At 42.7% G+C, this 22814-nt stretch overlaps 1 protein-coding gene across 5 annotated transcripts in view; it reads left to right on the top strand.

The window, feature by feature from the left end:
* Window positions 1-8827: 8827 nt before the first annotated feature.
* Plcl2 (phospholipase C-like 2) overlaps window positions 8828-22814 on the top strand; it is a 184596-nt gene continuing 170609 nt past the window's right edge. The window contains exons 1-2 of one of the 5 annotated variants that reach the window (XM_039083165.2): window positions 8828-9136; window positions 9523-10080. In XM_039083165.2, coding sequence (XP_038939093.1) covers window positions 9751-10080 — 330 coding nt within the window. In that variant the 5' untranslated portion in view covers window positions 8828-9136; window positions 9523-9750. The other 4 variants (XM_039083164.2, XR_010054577.1, XR_010054576.1 and 1 more) reach the window with 4 other exon arrangements.

The raw sequence follows: 22814 nt of genomic DNA on the forward strand, positions 1-22814 counted from the left end.
CTTCCTTCCTGTGGTCCTCTGCTGTTCCTGCCTCTTGACAGACACCAAACCAGATTATAAAACCATAGCCTGTGATTCCCAGTCTTGTCATTTTTTCAAGCTCCCTACTTCCTTCCTTGTGCCCCTCTCCAAGTCCCATAGAGTGCAGGATGCCTTGTGTTGAGCCTTTCCCTACTACTGCCATTGTATGACACCATTGTTCCTCACAGGTGTTTCAGGTACCTTTTCCATCAAGGATAAGGTAAAGTTTGGACTTGTGTTTTGCTAATGTGTGTAAGTGGGAGCTGTCTAGGGAAGATCCCTGTTGCCAGCTACTTTGGTCGTTATAACAACAGATTTCTGAAGATTTCAACCATTTTTGTGTGGTATGTTGTTTGTGGTAGGGATCTCTGACTAATTACGGAGTTGAGTACTATACCCAGCTGGAGGGGTGATGTGTTTGATCTGCTGGGGCTTTGCTATATTCTACCTCTCACAGATAGGCTAGGAATTTTAATGCCCTATAGTGAGGCCTAGACTGTTCCATTAATAGAACTGTTTTTAATAGAACTGTTAATTTATGCACAGTGTACAATAGATATACTTTCTACTTCAAACTGGTTACCTTCCTTCATAGAAACAGTTTCTTCACAAAGTACAGATGGCAGCTACCTGAAGGAGTTTATTTGCATGGGTTAATAAGGAAAAAAATAGAAAGGACTGTAAAGTATAGAGTTTATAGAAACTCAAAATATCCAAGGAAGAGGACTTAGGAAACAAGAAAGGAGTTTATGAATATTGAGGGACAAAGGTAGTCTTATTAATTAAAACCTACAAAGTTATTAACAATCTATGATATTCAAACCCTTAGTTGGTGGGGTGATGGTAAATCCTATGTAATGTCAAAGGCTGACTAACTTGCATGCAGAAAAAGCTTTAAGTGGAGCTAACACATGTGGGCAAAGATTCATGAATAAATGAATAAGATATATTTTAATGAGAGCCATTGTGGAACTGTGTATTTAGTGCTTCAAGGACCTTGAAACAGTAATGAATTATTAACATATATTATAGAAGGAATAAACATTTATGTTTCTTGAAGGATACCTCCTACTTCTAATGGTGAGAAAGGGAAAAAAAAGAATTCTGCACTTAGCAGACACCACAGGCAGAAGGTGATGATGTCTGGCCTCCTCACAAGGATAGTGCGAAACTGTTGGCTACATTGAAGTAGGAGATTATACTAGAAAGAAACCCAAGGCCTAGCTTATAACTGTCCTTGTATATAAGTTTTCTTGAAGTAAGACCATTGGAGAGTTTGAATTTGAAAGAAATCCAACTCCACCTCATCCCTCACCCCTACCAAGGATCATTCTGTTGGAGCTACAGACACAGCTTGGTCCTGGAAGGGAACTGTGGCAAGCAGGGTAAGGAGGCAAGTGCAGAAGTCTGTGTGAAGTGTGCTGACACAGTAAGTAGTCCATTCTGGTGGGAATGGGCTGGAGAGACATTTCTAGGTTAATTTGCAATGCCTCAGTGGTTAAACAGAGCAACAGACTCAGGAGGTGGCTATTGATGCTGACTTTTCAGTGGTGCTACCCGGTGGGCTGAACACTCCTGAGTGACATATGGAGTGTAGGAAAACCGATCTCTGGAGTTCAGATGTAATATGTTTGAGCTGATGTGTCAGCCCAGAACCTTGGCAGGCCCAGGGAACATGGCAACTATAGAGGGGTTAGCATCAAATTTTCCAGAAAAAGTCAACAAATATAAAAACTGAAAATCAGCACTCAGTGTGTCGACCAGGATCTCGAGGAAGGCAGTTCCGGTGGAAAAGGCAGAAAGCAGACAGAATAAAAGCAGCCTGGAAGGGGAGAAAGAAAGAGAATTACAGAACAGATGTGTTGTGGACAGGGAGGCTTCATAAGAGGAAAGGAGAGTAAGAAGAGAGGGAGACAGTTAAGGGAAGCTGTCTACAATGTATTAATATGTGGAAGGATGCAGCTATGGACAGAGAAAGACTGAACAAAAAGGAGAGAGAGAGAGAGAGAGAGAGAGAGAGAGAGAGAGAGAACAAGGACCTGTGCCATGTCAGTGATATCATAGGAGAGAGACCCTCCGTATTGTAGGTGACTTTGGTCTCTTCAGCTCAAGTTCTCTTTGCTCTGGCATCTCATTGACTGTTAGCTCACTGGCTCATGCTGGCTGGGAGTGAGGTGGGGAGGAGGGTGTCCTCTCTTCTTCATGGACTGTCCTTGTATTCATAGTGTCACAGTGAAGGGGAGCAAGGGTTGGCAAATCTGCCTTAGCTAACAACATAGGAACTTAAAACCACATGGAGTGATTTGAAGTCACTTACTTAGTGCTTCAGCATCCAGCCTTAGGGTGCTTCTGATGAAGGCCTCTCCTCCCTGCCTGGCTTCTGAATTCCCTTCTCATTGCTTTGAACAGGGTCTCTTGAACTCTTTCCTGACCACTTTTAACTCCCCAAATTTTTATGCCATCCATATGTATAAGTATTTAAAATAGGAGTGCAGGTGGACCATTTGCTGACAATAAATAATAAACTTATTTAAGAATAATTCTTTGTATACATTTATTATTTATTAAAGACAAAGTCTGTCACAGTTAGGGTTTCTATTTCTGTGAAGAAACACCATGGTCAAGGCAACTCTTAGAAAGAACATTTAATGGGAGCTGGCTTTGAATGGGAGGTTCAGAGGTTCAGCTCATTATCATCAGGACAGAAAATATGGCAGATCCATGCAGACATGGTATTGGAGGAGCTGAAAGTTCTATATCTTATTCCAAAGGAAACCAGGAGAAGACTGGCTCCCACGTGTCTAGGACAAGAGTCTTAAAGCCCACGTCCACAGTGACACACCTATTCCAACAAGGCTGCACCTCTTAATTGTGCCACTCTCTGGGCCAAACATATTCAAATCAGCACAAAGGTACGTTTCATTTTAATGAGATGCATGTACCATGTGTAATTATTTTTACAAAAAGATTAAAAGCTTGACTGGATATGAGCAGGATGAAGAACATCTTCAATGTTTTTCAAATTTGATGGAAATTTTGATTTTATGATTGTCAGAGCAAAAGATACTGCTTTGTGTAACTATGTAGCACAAAATGGCAAAAGCCTGTATAGGGCCATTTCAAAACTTGCTGGAAATAGTCTCACTTCCAAATCAAAATTCATTTAGCAATTAAAAAAAATAAAGCCCAAATCAAGAAGTTAAGTGGTGATTTTAAAGACAAATCATTCTAACCCAACGTGATCCAATACACGAATTGAATTTACATGCTGAGAACTGATGGTAGGAAAATATTAGGAAATGGTAGGAAAATGTTGTTTTCTGAAATTAAACCAGCATTTATCTAACAGCAGAAAAATTTGTGTCTACCTTGAAAGCACTGCAGTTCCTGATACACAGCAGTGTTGGTAGGAGCTGCGGGGCTCCTGGTAGCAGCCTTGGTATCACACAGCATGTTTCATGAGCTCAAAGTACACTTTCAGGTCCAAGAGTGGTAAGGTCATGTGAGGCAACATGGGTGAGTTCTGCCAGACAGCACGAATTCATCATGTATTTGGCCTTGAATGAATTTTTGAATACATGCTCTGAACACCTTTACTGTGGCCCAGTTTTTTGCACCCCTACACTCGCTTCTGTGACCCCATACAGAGTTGCTACTCACAGTCTAAGACGTTAGTACCTTGAGCACACTTAGAATACTTTGTTCTTTTCATCCCTGGGACCTTGTGCATGAGAGGCAAGTGCCCACCACTGAGCTGTACTCCATCATCTTCTGAAGGCATCTTCTCCTTTTATGTCACTTTATGATACCAGAGTCAAGGCAGTTTCCAAAGATCTTGATTTCTTCCTGTTCTTACATTTGGCAATGGTGTGGGCCACTCCTTCAGGAAAGACTCCACCTTGTACTCAAGGGAAGGTGACAAGATCCAAAGATCAATCCTAACAGAGGAAGCTAATCACACCCAACACACACAGCTTCTCATTTGAAGCCAACTTTAGACCACCAGGGAGGTGAGTGGGGTGAGGGCAGGCAGATTGGAGGAACAGCCGATGTAGTTAAGTTTTCGAGGCAGTTGACTGTGTAAGAATCCTAGGGCAGCTTCTGAGCTAGGGAGACAGGGGAGCAATCAGAAGACCAAAAGTTTGGAGAACAAAGGTCTATGCCTAGTAGCAAAGGGTAAAATGTTGCCTGAAAGCACGGAGGACTCACTAGAGACAGAAGTCATATGTTTGTCAGATAGCTTGGCTACATGACTTTCTTTTTCTTCAGCTGAGTGGCAGCTTGAGTATGCATAGAAAACGCCATGATTAGATATATGTAGACATTTGTAGAAATATATCCATCTTGGCAAGGTGGACACGGGAGGGCAAGTGTAAGAAGGGACCAGCATGCCACTGAGAATGTTAGGTTAAACGTCTTGGCCATGAGGACAAGGGGTCAGGGGGAGGTTGCAAGAATGCTGGTGGATTGAAAATGGGACAGGGTGACTGACAGGTAGGTTTGGGGGGCGGGGAAGGAGCTGGGACTTCCACTGGTTAGTTTCCATTATCAACTTGACACAACCTAGACTCATTGCAGAAGAGGAAAGCTGAGTTGAGGAGTTTCCCTAATCAGATTGGCCCATGGCTATGTCTGTGAGCCTTTATCTTGTTCAATGACTGCTTTGGGAGGGCCCAGCCCTGGGTGGCACAATCCCTAGACAGGGGGATTTGGGCTGTGTAAGAAAGTTAGCAGAGCACGAACTAGAGAGTGTGCCTTCATGATTTCTGCTAGGAGCTTCTGCCTTGAGTTCCTGTCAAGCCTTCACCAGTGATGAATCATGTCCTGGTAGCCTAAGAGGAACTAAGCCTTTTCTTCTCCGAGTTTCTTTTGCTCATAGCTTTTATTACAGATACAGAAAACACTAGAACGTGAAAGGTGAAATGGTCATACTTCTGTCTGGATGGTGGGTTTCAGAGCTGAGACCTTTCTAAGGCCGAGAGTGTGAGATGGGTAGATGGAGGGAGGTGTGTCTGGGGCAATATGCTGCACATTGGCTCTTTGACTGCTAACATCCACGAAAATAAGTGTGTCCTTGAAAACCATGTTAACAAGATACAAAGAAATGTAAATTTAGAAGGACTCTCCCAAGCTCTTGTTTATCGTGCCGTGGATGGTAGAATAGGGGAGAACAGGTCTTTTTATGCATTTTACAAGACATGGTGGCTCATGTCTAAAATGCCAGCACCCAGGAAGATTACCAAGAGTTTGAGACTAGCCTGAGATGCCTAGTTAGTTCCAGGTCAGCCTGGGCTACAGTTAGAGATCTTGTTTGAAAAGTACTAATAAACAATAGCAATCAACATGTCAGCTCTTTCTCATTTTGTGGTGTCTCTAAGAAAATGAACTCAGTAAGTAGCAAGTTTTATATTCCAGGTTTGTGACCTCTCTGGAAAAATGAAATGAAATTGTCTGTGTGGGCCAGCATTTCCTCACGGAGGCAGTAAGATTCCTTCCCAGGTGATCTGAGACGTCAGTACTCCATATTGCTGCCCCACACTGCTGATTGGCGGTTATACTCAACTGTACCTGCATCCTCCTCAGACATCGGAGAACGCTGGAATGTTTCCGGTGTCAAAGATCTGAAAATCATATGACTCAGGCAGGACATTCCTCTGTAATTTCTACGCAAAGTCTATCACTATTGAACACTCTAAATTCTCAGTTGATTAAACACTCCCACCCCAGGTTCTCTCATTACTCACAGGACACATCCACACTTGTGTTTGCAGTGACCAATGATTCCTGTGATAAAATGATGACATAAAGCACTCAAGTGGACAAGAGAGAACAAAACAAACAACAAACAAACAAACAAACAAAAAAACTGCAGTGTGATAAAAACGGGTAGGTACCTTTGGAGGGAATTGTTACATTTTACAATAGAATAATTGTATTGAATCCCCAGTAATTAATAGGTTACCTTAGAGCACTATCTAATTCAACAGCTGCTGAGAAAATGTAATGAATTCACAAAGTGGCTCCTCCTTGACTGGAAGGCACTGATGGAATCATCTGAGTGCACAGTTTCTTGGCAGCCACCTGGGCTTGTGGAACACAGATCCAAGGAACGTGGTTGAAGGTCCTTTAGTGCCAAAGGAGAGTAAGGCCATGGAAATGAAAACTTTTGGCACATAAATGCTCAGAAAGAGAAAGGACATTACCTACTTCTTGTTGTTACGGCTGAGGAGATGACTACGGTGTGTTTGGGGGCATAGTAGATAAAACAGAAAGCATGGATTGACTCAGGAAGCAGACGACCCCTCTGGGACCAGTGCTATGATGTACTCTGCCACTTCCCTAGACTGTTCCATACTTTCTGGTCCACTCTTCTCCTACAGTGAGCATGCAGGGAGCAGTCAAACAGGAAGGCCTGAAGTTGAACTGCATCTTCAGAGGAATGTAGGAAATAAGATGAGAGTGGGTTTGGAGGAATAAAAGTCATCAGAATACATTGAAGAGAGAAGCACGTGGAGGCCAAGTGCTCAGTGAGTCAGAGAAATCTGGACTTGTAATATTAGAGCCTGTGGAGTGGAAACCAGATCCGAATTCATGACCAACAACAGTGTGAGTGACAGGGAGAAGCCTGTAAACAGCATCAGGGTTATCCGGGGAGACCCAGAGTTTATTATGGACCTGGGGCTCTAAATAGCTCACGTCCTAAGTCTCAAATTAATAATGCAAACAAATGGAAGACAGTTTTGTGAGGAATGACAACGATTAACAGCTGAGCTGATTGAAATGTGAGGAAGGCCTGAGAGAGACAAAGCTATGCATGGCCAGGATGCTAGAGTGAGATTATAAAGGTATCCCTTGACTTTAAACAGATTGCTTATCAGAGTTCAACCATTACTGTATAGATGCCACAAACTGTCACCAACACCCCAGAGTTATCCAGAAGGAACATTTTATCAAATGCATTTTATTGATTTGTTCTGGAAATTAGTTGAAAGGAAATGCTACACAGTATTTGTTGAATGACTACATTTTGGCTCCTTTTCTAACTCTAACGTCTATGAATTTTACAATGCCATGAAAACACTTCAGCAAGGATTTTGGCATACTATTTACAATTTCTTGAACACCATTGCTCACAGAACAGGAGTGATGGAAAGCAATCCCTTAGCAACTGAAGAGGCACAGGCAGGAAGGAGGAGAAATACTTGCTTATTGTATTGTTTGTAACGAAGAAAAACTCTTAACTGAGCTTAAGAAACAGGTTGGGAGCCAAGAATTGCATGTTACAGGAACATTCCTCTTCCTGTCACCACATCAAGGTACCTAACGGTTGGCTGTTGTGTCTTTCTAACACACGTGTGCGCAGGAGTTTGTGGGAGACAAGTACTTAGGTCAGGAATGAATTGGAACCTGGCACAGGCCTTGGGTGTCTGGCATCATTAGTTACAGATCTGCCAAGATGCTTTGGGGAACGTTTTAATTTAAATGCCAAGTTTATTTCAACGAAATCTCCCTGATACGATCTGTTGGGAATTTAGAATGAAATAGACAAGTGTTCATTTTGGAGGGCATTTGTGAAGTAGATGGTAGGTCCATAAACAACAACCAACCAACCAAGCAACTAAAACAACAACCCATTCTGGGTGTATGACCCTCAAGATGCCCCTACTCAGTTCAGAGCTCTCAGGGAAAGTGTTGAAGAATCTTTGTTGGCTAAATCAGGTTTCTTCTATTGACATGTAAATGCAGAGGATTAGAGTCTACTACAGGAGGGGCAGGATCCTCTAGGTGATTAGTGAAAACATCACTACTAGAGAATTCCTACAGGAAGACCTCTGCATTCTGTCCTCTCACAAACTCAGAACACACTTATGACAGTACATCTAATAAATCAAATGAAAAGTTGATTTGACAATTCCTTCAAAACTATCTGAAGACAAAAGTATTTTGAGGCTAAACTATGAAAGGAGTTAATATGAAGGGTGGGGCGGGAAAAAGAATTAAAATGTTGTTTATGCATAAGAAACATTTGTTAATGTGTAGGTCCTATTTGACTTGCCCAGTTGTTCTACAAAAGCTTGCCAGGGGATCAGAAGAATTAAAACACCCCAAGAATAACAGAGAGGGATTTTGATGTTGCATCTGAGGAAAGTGTGGGCATGTTTATGAATGGAAAGCTCATTTCCTTAGAGACTTCTGGGCAGTTTGGTACCATATCATGCTAATGAGGACAAGGTCTCTAAGTTCTGTCCCAAGGAACTCTCAGGCACTCCTGGGCCCAGGGAAAGTGTCTTTTCCATAACAGGGAATACAGTGAGAGAAAAACTGGAGCTAGAACCAGGCAGGAGATGGGCCTCAGAGTGCCTGGTACAGGGAGGTGGGTGGAGCCTCTGGTATGACACAGTGCACAAGAGTCCTGCCACTCTGCCAATGGCTCTGCCAGGCTACGCAGTGGTCTTGCACTCTTCCTAGGCTCCAGGAATGAAGGTTTAAGGAAAGTCTTTGCATATGGGAGAGACACATTGATCACTGAGTTTTGACCCTGTCCCAAAAGATGGTCCTGATTTGGATGGTACCCACTAGGGGTTGGACAAGCAAGCATCTCTGATGGCAGGTTTAGGAAAGACACAGTTGAGAGTCTACAAAGACAAATCTCCGTGGAACAACGCAGAAGCACCAAATAAACTCTGGGGAGGTCTTCTGTCTCTCAACGCCTGCCAGCCATGCCATCCCTACCCCAGATCCTGACAACCAGTCGTGCACGTTGGGTTTCACAGTCCAGGGCACATAAGGAATTGATTTCTGTGTGTAAAATGGGTTTGCTCCACTGAGGAAGCTCAGTGAGAGCAGGCTGGAAAGGGACCGGGTTCTGAGTGAGGGGCTGGCAACAAGGTGCAGAGCCAAGACCATGGCCCCATGCCCTGCGGCCCGCCTGCGGTATGTGGGCTCGCAGCCCCCTCGGGATGCCTTTAGGTGACTGACAGCTGGCGGTGGAGTGCGCCCTGCTCAGCAGGCCTAGGAGAGTGGCGACCACAACCTCAACGCCCGCGCCCCGAGCCTGGACGGGTCTCCGCGGCCTGTAGGGGGCAGCGCGAAGCTCGGGAGGCGATGGCCGCGGGTAGGTCGCAGTGGGCCTGGGGGCCCTCAGAAGCCGCCTTGGGCCTCCGCCGAGCCCTGAGGGGGGACTGACGGGCCTGGGCGGAGCCGGGAGACCCGGGCGACGCGCCTCCCCGTGTCGCCTGCGCCGCGGAGTGGGCGCACGTGTCCCTCGCACCCCGCCGCTAGACCGCGCGGGAGCTGGGCCTGAGGGGACGCGGCGCTCGTCGGTGAGCGCCGGGCCTGAGGGGACGCGGCGCGCAGCGGTGGGCGCCGGCGCGCGCGCGTTATTTTTGGCGCCCGCAGCGGCGCGTGTGCCGGGGTGTGTTTTCCTTCCCCAGGTGCCGGCAGCCCGGGCGCCGCCGCCCAAGCTGACTCCTCTCTCTCCTCTCTCTCCGACCCCGGCAGGCACCCAGAGGTGACTCCGCCTGCACGACGTCCTCCGTGCCGTAGGCGAGCTCGCCTCACGCGCCACATCCCGATCAAAAAGAGAAAGAAAAAAAAAAAAAAAGAAAAGAAAAAGCGGAAGAAGCGGCCGAGGCGGCGGCGGCGAGGAGGAGGGGCCGCGCGCGGCGGCCGGAGGCGGCGGCCGGGACGCGGGGACGCGGCTTTGTGCAGGCGGGTCGTGGGGCGCCCATGGCGGAGTGTGGCCGGGGCGCCGCAGGCGGGGCCCTGCCCACCTCCCCGGGCCCGGCCCTCGGCGCCAAGGGCGCCCTGAAAGCGGGAGCCGGGGAAGGCGGCGGTAGCGGCGGGGGAGGTCGCCTCGGCCACGGGCGGGCGCGCTATGACAGCGGCGGGGTTTCCAACGGAGACTGCAGCCTCGGAGTGTCCGGGGACGAAGCCCGGGCCAGCCCTGCCAGGGGACCTCGAGGCGTGGCGCTCGCGCGGACCCCTAGCCCGGCTGCGGGTCCGGTCCCCAGGGACAGCAAGCCGGGCGGCCTGCCCCGCCGGAGCAGCATCATCAAGGTAGGTAGGAGACCGGAGCGCGTCCTTGGGCTCGCTCTCCCCGCCCCGGGGAAGCGGTGGCAGAAGGAGGCGATGCAAAGTGAGCCCTTTGCGTAGGGGAAGCAAGGGTTCAGGGATGTTTGGAGAGCTGAAGCAGGGATTGGCAAGCCAGTGGCATTGGGAAAGAATGGAGAGGTGATTTGGAGTGTGCATGAGAGCTGTGCACTGGCATCCCCAGAGCAACTTGGGGCTGTCACCTCTATCCAGATTGACTTGGAATTAAATGGCCTTGAACCTGCCAGAGCAGGACAGGCTTTTCAGAGGCAGCTTAGCCTGGTGGCACACTCCCTGTAATGTTTCTATTGTATGTTAAAGGACGGGGATCGTGGGAAGATATTTTCTTAAAACCTCAGGCAATTAATATATATTATTTAATAGATTTCTTCTCATCTACTTTGTAATTGGTTGCCCCTTGCAAGTGATTGTATTTGGAGTATGTAAAGCACCCCTCCTTCAATTACTCAGAGAAAGGGAACATAAACACAGATTTCCTCTTTTTTAGCCTCAAAAGCTCTGGGAGATTACAGTTCTGCATAATTTAATTCTTTCCTACCTGCTATGAGCAGCCCTCCAGATCAGCAAGTTCCTTTGGAATGGTTCTGCTTGTTTTTGTTTATTTTCCATGGTGCTGTTTAGAAAGCCACGAATTGTTTTGTGAATTTTAAATTTTAAGAGGTGACACCCAGAGTTTGTGGTTGTTTCCTTCAAAAATTGCACCGTAGTTGCAGCATAAAAAATATTTCTTGTGACAAGAAGTGGAAAAAGAAAGTTGATAAGCTAAGAAAAGTAGAGCCTTGAGCCAGACCAACCATTTGGCTTCCTCAAATATGGAGCAAGCATGGAATGTGGCTTTTTCAGAATCGAGGGGGTTTTTAGGATTGGGCAGTGAATGCTGTCTGGTGCTAACCCGTCCCTTTTGTGGCTGACAACCCTTAGGAGACAGGTCAGAATGTGCCAACAGCACAGAGTTGGCACTGGTGGTATTTGAACTCAGAAGTGCTCAGGAACTGTGAAAGTAGTGAAGTAGACCACTGTGATGCTGTGTAAGAGGCCGTTGTGAAACTGCATCTAGCCTTGTCATCCACGGCTTCAGCTTCTATGTGGACAGGGCACAGTTGAAGGGCTTAAAGATCAAGTACATTGCCTGTCTTTAAAGATCAAGTGTATCACCTAACTTTTAAACCAAGAAATGTAGTGTCTTTTTTGTTGCTTCTGTAGCTTTTAGTGATGTATCTTTTCTCCTAGTACGAAGTTTGTTTCCCTGAAAGTTGTTTACAAGTATATATGATTATTTATATATAATATATATATTATATATCTCCTATTTGCAGAGCTATTCAATATTTCTGTTTTCATTGGTTAAATATTTTTGGTGAATTTGCATTGTGATATCAGTAAAATGTGAAAGTTTTAGAGAATATACCGGTTTGTGTAATTTTAACAACCTTTTCCCTCAAGGATTTTTGGTGGCCTGTTTTCACATTTAAAAGACTGGAATTTATTACCATCCATAGCAGGGTTGATAGGGAAGCACAATGGACAGCGATGGTGTTGTCCCTTTGACAGTTGTGGGAGTCAAGAATGAAGTGTAACTTGCCTATTTGTGACTTACAAAATCGAGACTGAGTGTCATTACTGTAGAAGCCCATGGAAAAAATGATGAAGTTTTCAGAAATCACCATTTGAGAAATGGTGGTGCTGCTTATATTGAATTCTGAGTTTCTAAGTTATGTTTCATTTTTCTTTATTCCTTAATAAAGTTTTTTATCAAGTTTTTATTCATCATTACACCCTTAGATGCACAGTGCTAGGATCGTAGTAGGTGTTCAATAAATCACTGACCATCAGGGCAGAGGAATGATAAGAAAGTGTGTATTTTCTGTAAGTTCTGTTAGTTTTGGGAACAGGTGGTTTTAGACTTACCAGTCATAGCTTGGTATCTTGTCCCACATAAGACAACTTGACAGAACCCCCTTTCTGGCCATTATGTTCAACTTATTTTTGTCTTAAACCTTCTTGAAAATCATGGAAGTAGTGTGGAAAATTGATTGTATCTGCAGTATAGCAAAAAAGGCCAGTCTAGATAGGTAAGCAGTTATGTTTCTCCATGAGCTGATGTCTTAAAACATCTAGACTTTAGGAATTTAGTGTTGTGTTTTCTAAAGATACATCGTACAGCATACAGATAACATCGTAATAGAATAAAGGAGTCTTTTGATTTAGCACAGAATTCCATAAAGCAATGACTACTGCACAGCTCTCTTGGCCATATGAATAGCAGAAATTGTATTTCACTTTTTTAAAGAAATAACGAAAGCGCTTATGCTTAAGCGGAGCCCATGGGAAAAGGTCCCAGTGGTGTTTCTCTTTGGTTTCTTGTGCTCTTTCTAGAGAACGGCTTTAAGGAGTCAGTGCGGCCAGGTGGTCATGAGCAGATGGGTAAGCAGTGTGCTATGGCCCAGCAGGCCAGTGAGCTTGGCTGAAGAGTAGAGGCTAGCCAGTGTTTATGGGCCTGTGTTATTTGAAATATCAGTCTCAGGTTTCTTTCCTGTCTTCCATTTTCTTTTCAATCTTCATATCCTGTTAGGTAGGAGTCACTAAATCAAAGAGGGGTTGGGGCCTAAATGTGGTAAGTGGTAGGTAAAGAAGAAAGGCTCAATACTAACTTAAGTGACAGATCCAGAAATAGACTGTAAGCCGACCAGAACTCTACATGTTTAAAATAATTTCTTTGCTGACTCATCTGTTTTACAAGTGGCGATGAGCAAGAAATTGTAAAGCTGTATTTGTTTCTATCATAATGGATACACAGATCTATACCAAAAGACCTCCTCAATTATGGTAGCAGTCTCCATGAAAATTGGGAGAAAGCATTGTAAAACATTTTACAGATACTTTGGAATGATACAGGAGTCATGGAAAGCACCAGCAACTATTTCTAGCTTTCTTTAACTTACTGAAAATAACAGTATGCTCTTGAGATTATCTGCAAAGGCACAGTACTGGAGTTCTCGGGGCGAAGTCTCGTTAGTCTTTAGTAAGCTAGTCAATGGAAACAGCACTTTCATTTTCTCTTTTCTATTCACTTGGTCACCCTGCTCAATGCAGTCTACTTCATTTCTATCCAAATAGATCATTTGGTGAATGTTTTCAGATGGCTTCTTACTTTTTAAATACATAGTTTATTCTTTAATTACAATGTGAACTAGCACTTAGGGCCTTAGATTTATTTTGTTTTATTTTAGAAATAAATATATCAAAATGACTGTATCAATTTGGGTGTTTTGTTTTAACCAGAGTGAATTAGATACTTTGGTTTTAAAAGGGTGCTATGATTACAGTCACACCTGTTGTCGATTTTATGAACTATGACACATTTATGAACTCTCCTAACCACTGCCATAGTCAAGCCCCAGAGCAGTTTGACCAACTTTGCTCCCCCCTCCCCCCAGACCGTTGTCATCCTCCTCTTTCCACACACTTAGAGTATAGCAGCTATAGATGTCAGACCCCTTTCATACTTAGGACATGCAGCTACTGCAGTCCCTGACGTTTAGGTGAGGTAACAGTAACCACTGTTTACCAAACTCTCCCTGTGGGCGGGACATGAGAAAAGTGTGCTGCTTACCCAATGTGTTAGCCACAGAGGAGGGAGGCGGGCGGAGTGCAGAGGTTAACAATGTGCCTGAGGTGCTGGAGTTGTGTGCAGGGTATCCCTTGACTGAGCTGTGCTCCATTCTTCTTTAAATTACTCCATCCATAGATACCGTCTGTGTAAGTAAGGGAGCTTTGCTGCCCTGAGATACTAGATTTGATTTTTCCCTTTTAAATGTATGGGGTGTTGGAGGGGGACAAAATCCTGTCTCTGCTGGCAGAAATAGCTGACAGACAACATACCCGGGCAGCTGTTTCTTCACTTGTCATAAATACTTGTTGGCTAGGCCTTCCAGCTTTATATCAACATATAAAGATAGTTCTACTATCTTTATTTTACCATATATGCAGAGCTCTCAAGCATGGAGAACACCAGACTTTTTATGCCTGTTACACATCTTCAAGCAAAATAGCAAAAGCAGACCTGAGTATTACACTGAAGTGTGGTTTAAGTCAAGTGGGCTCTTTACAGGAAAAAACTGACATTGCCACTGTTGGCCAGTTTTCACTGATCGCATACTCTGTTTTTGAATTAGAACTTAATATCTGCTTTCAGCTCTAAATACTTGTCTTTCTTTTCTCTTCTCTTTCTCGTAAAAGGAGAAACAAAGGCAGCTGCACGCCAGGCTTTTAGGAACTGGGTCGCAAGCGAATCATCTGAATAGATAGGCAGATCCAAGAGACCCTGCAGACCGGAATATCTCACAGCCAATCAGCAGCTCTGCGCCTTACTTTGTGCTAATGCATTTAGACCCAGTAGCTGCTGAAAGATCAGAGCAAGACTGATTGTTTCAGTTTAAAGAGCTCAAGTCTTGATTCAGTTTCTCAAAGTAATCAGAGTGCACTGGTTTTACACCCCAACATGTCTTGCCTGCCCTTCATTTTTCCTTCTCCTTTTAGCCCTTCTATTTGATTTGCATTTTAAATCCATGAAGGCAGATGATGGGAAATTGCTTTATTAGTTGGTTGTATCAGTCATTTAAGTTATTATCTTAGAACTTTCTTTTTCCATACCGGTTTGCTTTTCTTCTGTAGTGCTCTGTGCTCTGCAAGGGCTTTAAATGATACTGTTTTGTTTTTAATGACTGAGTTATTAAATTTGAATTTCCAACATATGGCAATATTATTTGTACCAGAACTGTAGATATAAGATGAACATTGGTAGTTTTATTAGTCAAGTAACTGACCTATTCCTTATAAATTTTAGATGATACTGATATTCAACTGCTAGACCTCTGTATTAGTTCTGCTACTTTTTTGGCCTTTGTTAGTAGGATCCACGTATTTTCACCAGTAGACCATTCCAGTGGTAGCAATTATTGATATATGTTGAAACTATGTAAGCCACTTGCCCAATCTCTTTTTCTACTGATAATAATGAGTCAGAAAATTGTGCTTGGCACAAAAGTAAGTTAAACTTAAACCCAATCTAGAGCCACTGGAGAAAGTGTAGCCAGACCTCTTTTTCCTGTCATAATAACTCCAGAACTTTGGGGTTCTTCAAGCATATAATTAATTGCATTGGTCTAGCAGTGGATGAGTTCAGGCTGCTGGTAAGACACTGGTTCCTGTGTACTCTGCAATATCAGAACAAGGCAGGCATCAGGGTTCTCTGGCCTCTAGTACTCTAGGATTTGTTAGGTAAAATGTATTCTAGGGAACCCATTCAACTTGCCTTTTGGGGTTACTCATAAGGCATAATATAGAAGTTAAATGGGAGGCTTTTGAATCCTCTGGCCCCCCTGCACCCTTTTTACGTAGCCTTGTGTATCATGTATCTCAGGTGAGTAGGATAAAGCCCTTCTTGTAGCACTGTGAGAATCCTGTGAGTTGATGTGTGCTCAGTGCAAGACAGGCAGTTGGGATGCCATGAGCATGCTAGAATGTTTTTTCTCTTCCCCCTTCACATCGAAGATCATTCTGAAATGAGCTTGTTCCTTCGGGTCCACTGGAATTAGAATTCACTGGTATTTCCATGCCAATTTTGGAAGATTAATATTTCAACACATAGAAAAGTGCTGAGAAACTTCATAGACAGATGCTCTGGAGAGTGAAGCCTTTCACTGCTTTTCTGAATCTTGTATTTTAGTACAGTTGAATATGTGTAAGCAGCCACAGCTGGATGATGTTCCTGTCTGTCTTGATTGGCTCAGGGAAATCTAGGTTTTTATTTTTTGTCACTACAAAATTATTAATAGTGTCTCTCCTCACTTTGGAAAGTGTACCACTTGGCGATCCATTACTCCCTCTCCAGGAACTTTGTGGAATGCATTTAATATCAAAGCTTAGGGTTTGCATGGGTCCTGCTGTTTTCTCTGCAGGGAATGTTTTTCTCCTTCTTAGCCATGCCTTGGATGTTTTTTGGCTAGTTGTCCCTCAGTTAGGGTGAAGTGTTTCTTTTTCTGCCCTCTAACTCGAACTCCACTTGCACTTTCATACCGCTCTGCGTCTCTACCTCATGGGTATCCATGTCTTGCTTACTCCTTGAGCTTAAGAAGAAGTTCAGTGTCTGTGGAAAGTGTGTATTTGAAAACAAAAGATACATATTTATATATATTCATATGTATGTGCGTGTTATTTATGTAAATGGGAGTTAATAAGTTTTGATGACTGACAACTCAGTTTAATGAAGAGATTATTAGATTTAACTCCAGGTGATTTTGATTGGAATGAGCTATGGACTTCAATAAGAACTTTTTTCATGCACTTAGTTTTGAACATAATCAGAAAAAAAACACCTTCATATAAAGTTGGGCTTGGGAACTGTATTCCTTCCAGAATTGTTCTGCGTGAAGTTGAATGGTCTGTCCCTTTTGTGTTCCTGATTAAGAGTCGACCTTTGCACTCTTATGTTTTGGTCTTAGAGTTTAAAAGCATAGCCAGGGAGTGTGGTTGTTGGTTAAAGCATTCACTCTCTTCTCTGGTACTTGGGTTTTCTAAAAGTGGCTTATGTAGTTTTTGTCCAGCTTTTGTTTCTTTTTAAGGTATGGAATTACTTAAACTTTTATTATCATTGATATTGGAATGTGAAATATATTTATTGGGAGTGCTGTGGAATTAATAATAAACAAAGAGTCTAAGGAGTCTACAGTTTGAGTATGCAGAGTGTCGAGGTGAGAATCTCCTTAGTTTGTTACTAATGCTAGAAATTCAGTCCTTCGCTGTAATGGATGGGTTAGGTAAAGAAGAAGCATGTTCTGTAGTGCTCATTTCACACACCTCTCAGCAGAGCTTGCAACCAGCAGGTCCCTTTTACTGGCAAGGAAACCTTTGCATAGGGATTGAAAGAGAATTCCCAAGCAGGGTCAGACTTTACATGGGGTAATGAAAGCCATCACTCAGACCAAATTTGTCTGCCTTGAAAGTCCTTTTTTTAAAAAAAAAATTACTCTTTTTATTCCTATTAGCCCAAACCATTCTGGCTTGTTAATTGTAGAGGATTTTATGAGTCTTGAAATGATGACAGGATTCTAATTATGCAAGCATGGCGTCCTTAACAATGTGTATCTAGAACTGCAGTCCTGTGGAGCACACCAAGCTCTGTCTGATCCAGAGCCACGTTTCGTGGCCGTGGAGTCGGTATTAGGGCATCTTCTTGTAGCTAAATATACTGAGTTGAAAGTTGCAGGTGTTAACATCCCCCAAACGAAGCAGATGGATTTAAAATAAATCAAGGATGTAGATTCATGGTATTTTCAGAATGGAAAGTGATCACATAAAATTCTGTCATTATAGATATACAAGGCCATACTGATTACTAAGTATATTTAGCTCCTGGCTATGGTTGAATTAATTTATTTGCATAGCAGAATAACAGAATGGGAAAATTTGTTACGTAATACTGCAGTATGTGGCTATTAATAGAACAAAAATGTGGTCTTAAAGATAGCATTTTTTTGTGGATTTTTTCTGGTGTAGACAGCTGCATATATATCTGCATATATATACTCAACTCATGCATGCCTCTACTGTTTATAAATAGTAAGCTCTACGTGAACCAAACAGTATAAAAGAGGTAGGTTGACGCGAGTCCAGTCTGTCTCATGAGAGCATGAGATGGGTAGCAGGTTTCTACTCCAAATGGAAAATGGTCAGTGAGGGTTTGTTTGTTTGTTTGTTTTTAATGAAGACAGCTTATCAACCTTCAGTTGCTTTTTACCAGTCAGTAGGGTCACAGAGGGATAAAGCGGCCTATTGGCAGCTACCATTAGGATCAAGCTGCATGATTGGCCTCTGCAGTCCCCTTCCTTTTCTCTTTCAGCCTCCTTTAACCCTTCTTGTCCTGTGTCATACTAGTTTAATATTTAACAGAATTATTCAGGTACTCTCAGTTTGGGGATAATGAAATAATTTCATGAAGGCTATGTTTTTGGAGCATTTGATGGTTTGTTAAATCTATACATTGTTTTAAAACAGTCATACAAGTTGGTTGTATATAGTCTTATAAATAATTTTGTTTATTATAAATACTAACCCTTTTCATAGAACATATGCTGTAGTAGATAATACCAAGCAATCTTCCCAGCTCGTATTTTAATGCTAAACAGGTTGAATATTTCTGATTGCTGAAATATGCATAATCATCATTGTCAGCGGGCTTGATTTGTTTTTTCTTTTTTCTTTTGTAACCATTTTCATGGTTGCGTAATTAATGGAACATTACCATGGCTTTCTGGTTGAATATCTTGGTGACTATGATACTGAGAACGTTTTCATATTTCTCGATCATTTGGATGTTGTCTTTGTAAAAAATGCTGGTTTGATTCCTTTGCCTGCTGGAGAAGTTGGTTTTTATAAAAATTGATTTGTCTGACTTCATTATTTTCTAGACGTGAGATATGAATGTGATATAGATATGAAAATGTCTTGTCCTGGATATGGCTTTTTTCTTTATTGGCTTGAGAGGTAATGAGAAAGAATTCTTCTAATTTTAGTGAAACCAAATGTATTAACATTTTCAGTTGATTTTTGGGTCCTGTTTTAAAGAATTCTCTTTTTAAGACAATGGAGACTTTCATTTATTTTATTTTGTATAAAATGTATTCACTTTTGGAACCTTTGCCTTTTCATTTTCTCTCTCTGTAAAATCTCTCTCTCTCTCTCTCTCTCTCTCTCTCTCTCTCTCTCTCTCAATCTATCTATCTATACCACACACAGACACACACACGCATGGTAGATAGATATCCATAACCTTTTCCACTTCAGATATATAGATATAGATATAGATATAGATATGATATAGATATAGATATGGATGGATGGATAGATGGAGAGATGGATCGATAGATAGTTGGGTCAAGATTTTCTTTTAATATAAACATATGATTCCTTCAGTACCATTTATTTAGAAATAGGATATTTTACTTATGAACTGCATTGCTTTTTCTTATAAGTCAAGTGACTAGTTCTGTGTGGGTTTGTCTATGAGCTGGAACATGGAGAAAGCTTTGCCTGTGCAATTATTTTTACAGAGAACCGATTTGACAGTGGAACCAGCACTATTCCTGGAAAGAGGTGCCTAGACCTTTCAACCTTTGCTGAAACAAGTCCTTACATTTCCATTAATCAGAGAGTCTTGTGCTCAGATAACACAGTTGACATACACTACAATGCTCTTCATTCAGAGGAGATTATGTAATGATACTTACCAAATAGGGATTTGTTAGTGCAGCTTACTTATATTGGACGGGACAGAGCAGACTGGTGGTGCTGCAATGCTCCTATTACGGTGGGCACACAGGCCGAGTTCATATACCATGAGGAATGAACCCAGATCCTGGGGTATTTGTTCATAAGTGTATTTCATAATCCACAAAGCAGGAAAATTTCAGTTGGTGTTTGGCTAGGCTCAGGTATATGGTGTGTACTTTGACCTCTCAGCTTGAGCCCTTGTATTGTCATTAGTCTTGCTTGTTCTGTTTGTGTGGTATTTTTTTATTTTGAAATTGATGTGTGGGAATCTAATAACAGAGCAGCATCTACCCCTCACTTGTAAGTGCTGTCAGAGAGGAGTGCCTGGCTGAGTTTGGCTTGGGGGACTCTCGTTTAGTTTGTGGTGTTGTTGCTTTCTGTTTAGGCTCGTTGCTTCCTGTGTATTGCCTCTGTTATGCTGAGATATATCCCAATATACCTTCTCCCCAAGGTTTAGCTCATTGTGATGGGGAGCATGGCGGCATACAGGTGGACATGGTTCCAGAGCTGCCGAGAGTTCTGCATTGAATCTGCAGGCAACAGGAAGAGAGAGGGACACCAGGTGTGGTTTGCATCTTTGAAAACTCAAAATCTACGCCCAGGACAACACTTCCTTCGATAGGGCTACAGCTCCTAATTCTTTTCAAATACTTCCACTCCGTGATGACTAAGCACTCAAATATAGGAACCTTTAGGTGCCATTTTTTTTTAAAAATTTAACTTTTGAGGTCTTTTTCATTTGAAGGTAATCTTAATGCTATTAAATTCACAAAATGCTGTTTTTTATTACCCAATCCTAATTATCTAAAACACACATTGCAAGCATACAAGTATCTATCCTCTCTACATGTCAGCACCCATTCATCATGGTTTTGGAAATGGGAGAATAGATTCCCCTTACACTGCAAGTCAGTAGCTGTTTCTTTACAGTTAACTTTAGTAAAATTCAGACAAAATAGTGATTAACAATGACCTTCTTGTTAACTCACAAGAAAACACCTTCAAAACTTCATTTTGTTAAAGTTTCTGTATTAAGATGTAGAAAAAGTGAGCTATACAACTATTGAAAAGTTAAAAATTCCTTAAATTTTTATTCCTGGTACCTCTATGGCAGTTTACAGGGCAATACATCTGATGTAATAAAAAGAAAAAGAAAAGGCTACAACAAATGAAAGACCTCAGAAATATACATCTAATTGACACTCTTGCCTTAATCGGTGGCTGCACTATTTTGCAAACTGTGGTATGACAGTCCTGAACAAGAGGGGCTTCCTGTTTAAGCTGCAATGACTTCTCTGACTATAGATCGTCGTTCCTTCTCTGGCAGATTTTTACAGTTCCTCCACTGCATTCAGGACAAGTGTCTCAAAGGAGCCTACAGCTTTCCTGACGACTCCTCATTCTCTCTCCCACTAAGACTGTAGTAGAAAGTAGCCGTTTCTGTTTTATTTTAAAACCTTCTGCTGCCACATCCACCACTTCACCTCCAGAGTCGTAGGCACCACCATCGGGACTGCCTGAGCTTCTTCCACCAAAACTGCCCTCTAGGGCAATCTTTTTTTTTTCTCCGTCTTTATTAAATTGGGTATTTCTTATTTACATTTCAATTGTTATTACCTTTTCCGGTTTCCAGGCCAACATCCCCCTAACCTCTCACCCTCCCCATCCTCCCCCCATTGCCGCCCTCCCCCCACCAGTCTAGTTCACTGGGGGTTCAGTCTTAGCAGGACCCAGGGCTTCCCCTTCCACTGGTGCTCTTACTAGGCTATTCATTGCTACCTATGAGGTCAGAGTCCAGGGTCAGTCCATGTATAGTCTTTAGGTAGTGGCTTAGTCCCTGGAAGCTCTGGTTGCTTGGCATTGTTGTACATATGGGGTCTCGAGCCCCTTCAAGCTCTTCCAGTCCTTTCTCTGATTCCTTCAACGGGGGTCCTATTCTCAGTTCAGTGGTTTGCTGCTGGTATTCGCCTCTGTATTTGCTGTATTCTGGCTGTGTCTCTCAGGAGCGATCTACATCCGGCTCCTGTCAGCCTGCACTTCTTTGCTTCATCCATCTTGTCTAATTGGGTGGCTGTATATGTATGGGCCACATGTGGGGCAGGCTCTGAATGGGTGTTCCTTCAGCCTCTGTTCTAAACTTTGCTCTCTATTCCCTGCCAAGGGTATTCTTGTTCCCCTTTTGAAGAAGGAGTGAAGCATTCACATTTTGGTCATCTGTCTTGAGTTTCATGTGTTCTGTGCATCTAGGGTAATTTGAGCATTTGGGCTAATATCCACTTATCAATGAGTGCATACCGTGTGTGTTTTTCTGTGATTGGGTTACCTCACTCAGGATGATATTTTCCAGTTCCATCCATTTGCCTATGAATTTCATAAAGTCATTGTTTTTGATAGCTGAGTAATATTCCATTGTGTAGATGTACCACATTTTCTGTATCCATTCCTCTGTTGAAGGGCATCTGGGTTCTTTCCAGCTTCTGGCTATTATAAATAAGGCTGTTATGAACATAGTGGAGCGCGTGTCTTTGTTATATGTTGGGGCATCTTTTGGGTATATGCCCAAGAGAGGTATAGCTGGGTCCTCAGGCAGTTCAATGTCCAATTTTCTGAGGAACCTCCAGACTGATTTTCAGAATGGTTGTACCAGTCTGCAATCCCACCAACAATGGAGGAGTGTTCCTCTTTCTCCACATCCTCACCAGCATCTGCTGTCACCTGAGTTTTTGATCTTAGCCATTCTCACTGGTGTGAGGTGAAATCTCAGGGATGTTTTGATTTGCATTTCCCTCATGACTAAAGATGTTGAACATTTCTTTAGGTGTTTCTCAGCCATTTGGCATTCCTCAGCTGTGAATTCTTTGTTTAGCTCTGAACCCCATTTTTTAATAGGGTTATTTGTTTCCCTGCAGTCTAACTTTGTCAGTTCTTTGTATATTTTGGATATAAGCCCTCTATCAGTTGTAGGATTGGTAAAGACCTTTTCCCAATCTGTTGGTTGCCATTTTGTCCTAAGAATGGTGGCCTTTGCCTTACAGAAGCTTTGCAGTTTTATGAGATCCCATTTGTTGATTCTTGATCTTATAGCATAAGCCATTGGTGTTTTGTTCAGGAAATTTTCTCCAATTCCCATGTGTTCGAGGTTCTTCCCTACTTTTTCTTCTATTAGTTTGAGTGTATCTGGTTTGATGTGGAGGTCCTTGATCCACTTGCACTTATTCTTATTCAAACCACCACATATGCCTAATATGGTTTCTGTCCTTTAGTCTTTATGTGTGGTGGGTTAAATTTATTGATATATACTTGAGGAGTATTGCTAGTTCTTCACTGTAGGTCTGGCAGGTACTGCACTG

Source organism: Rattus norvegicus, chromosome 9, assembly GCF_036323735.1.
Source record: "Rattus norvegicus strain BN/NHsdMcwi chromosome 9, GRCr8, whole genome shotgun sequence".
NCBI classification, from domain to species: domain Eukaryota; kingdom Metazoa; phylum Chordata; class Mammalia; order Rodentia; family Muridae; genus Rattus; species Rattus norvegicus.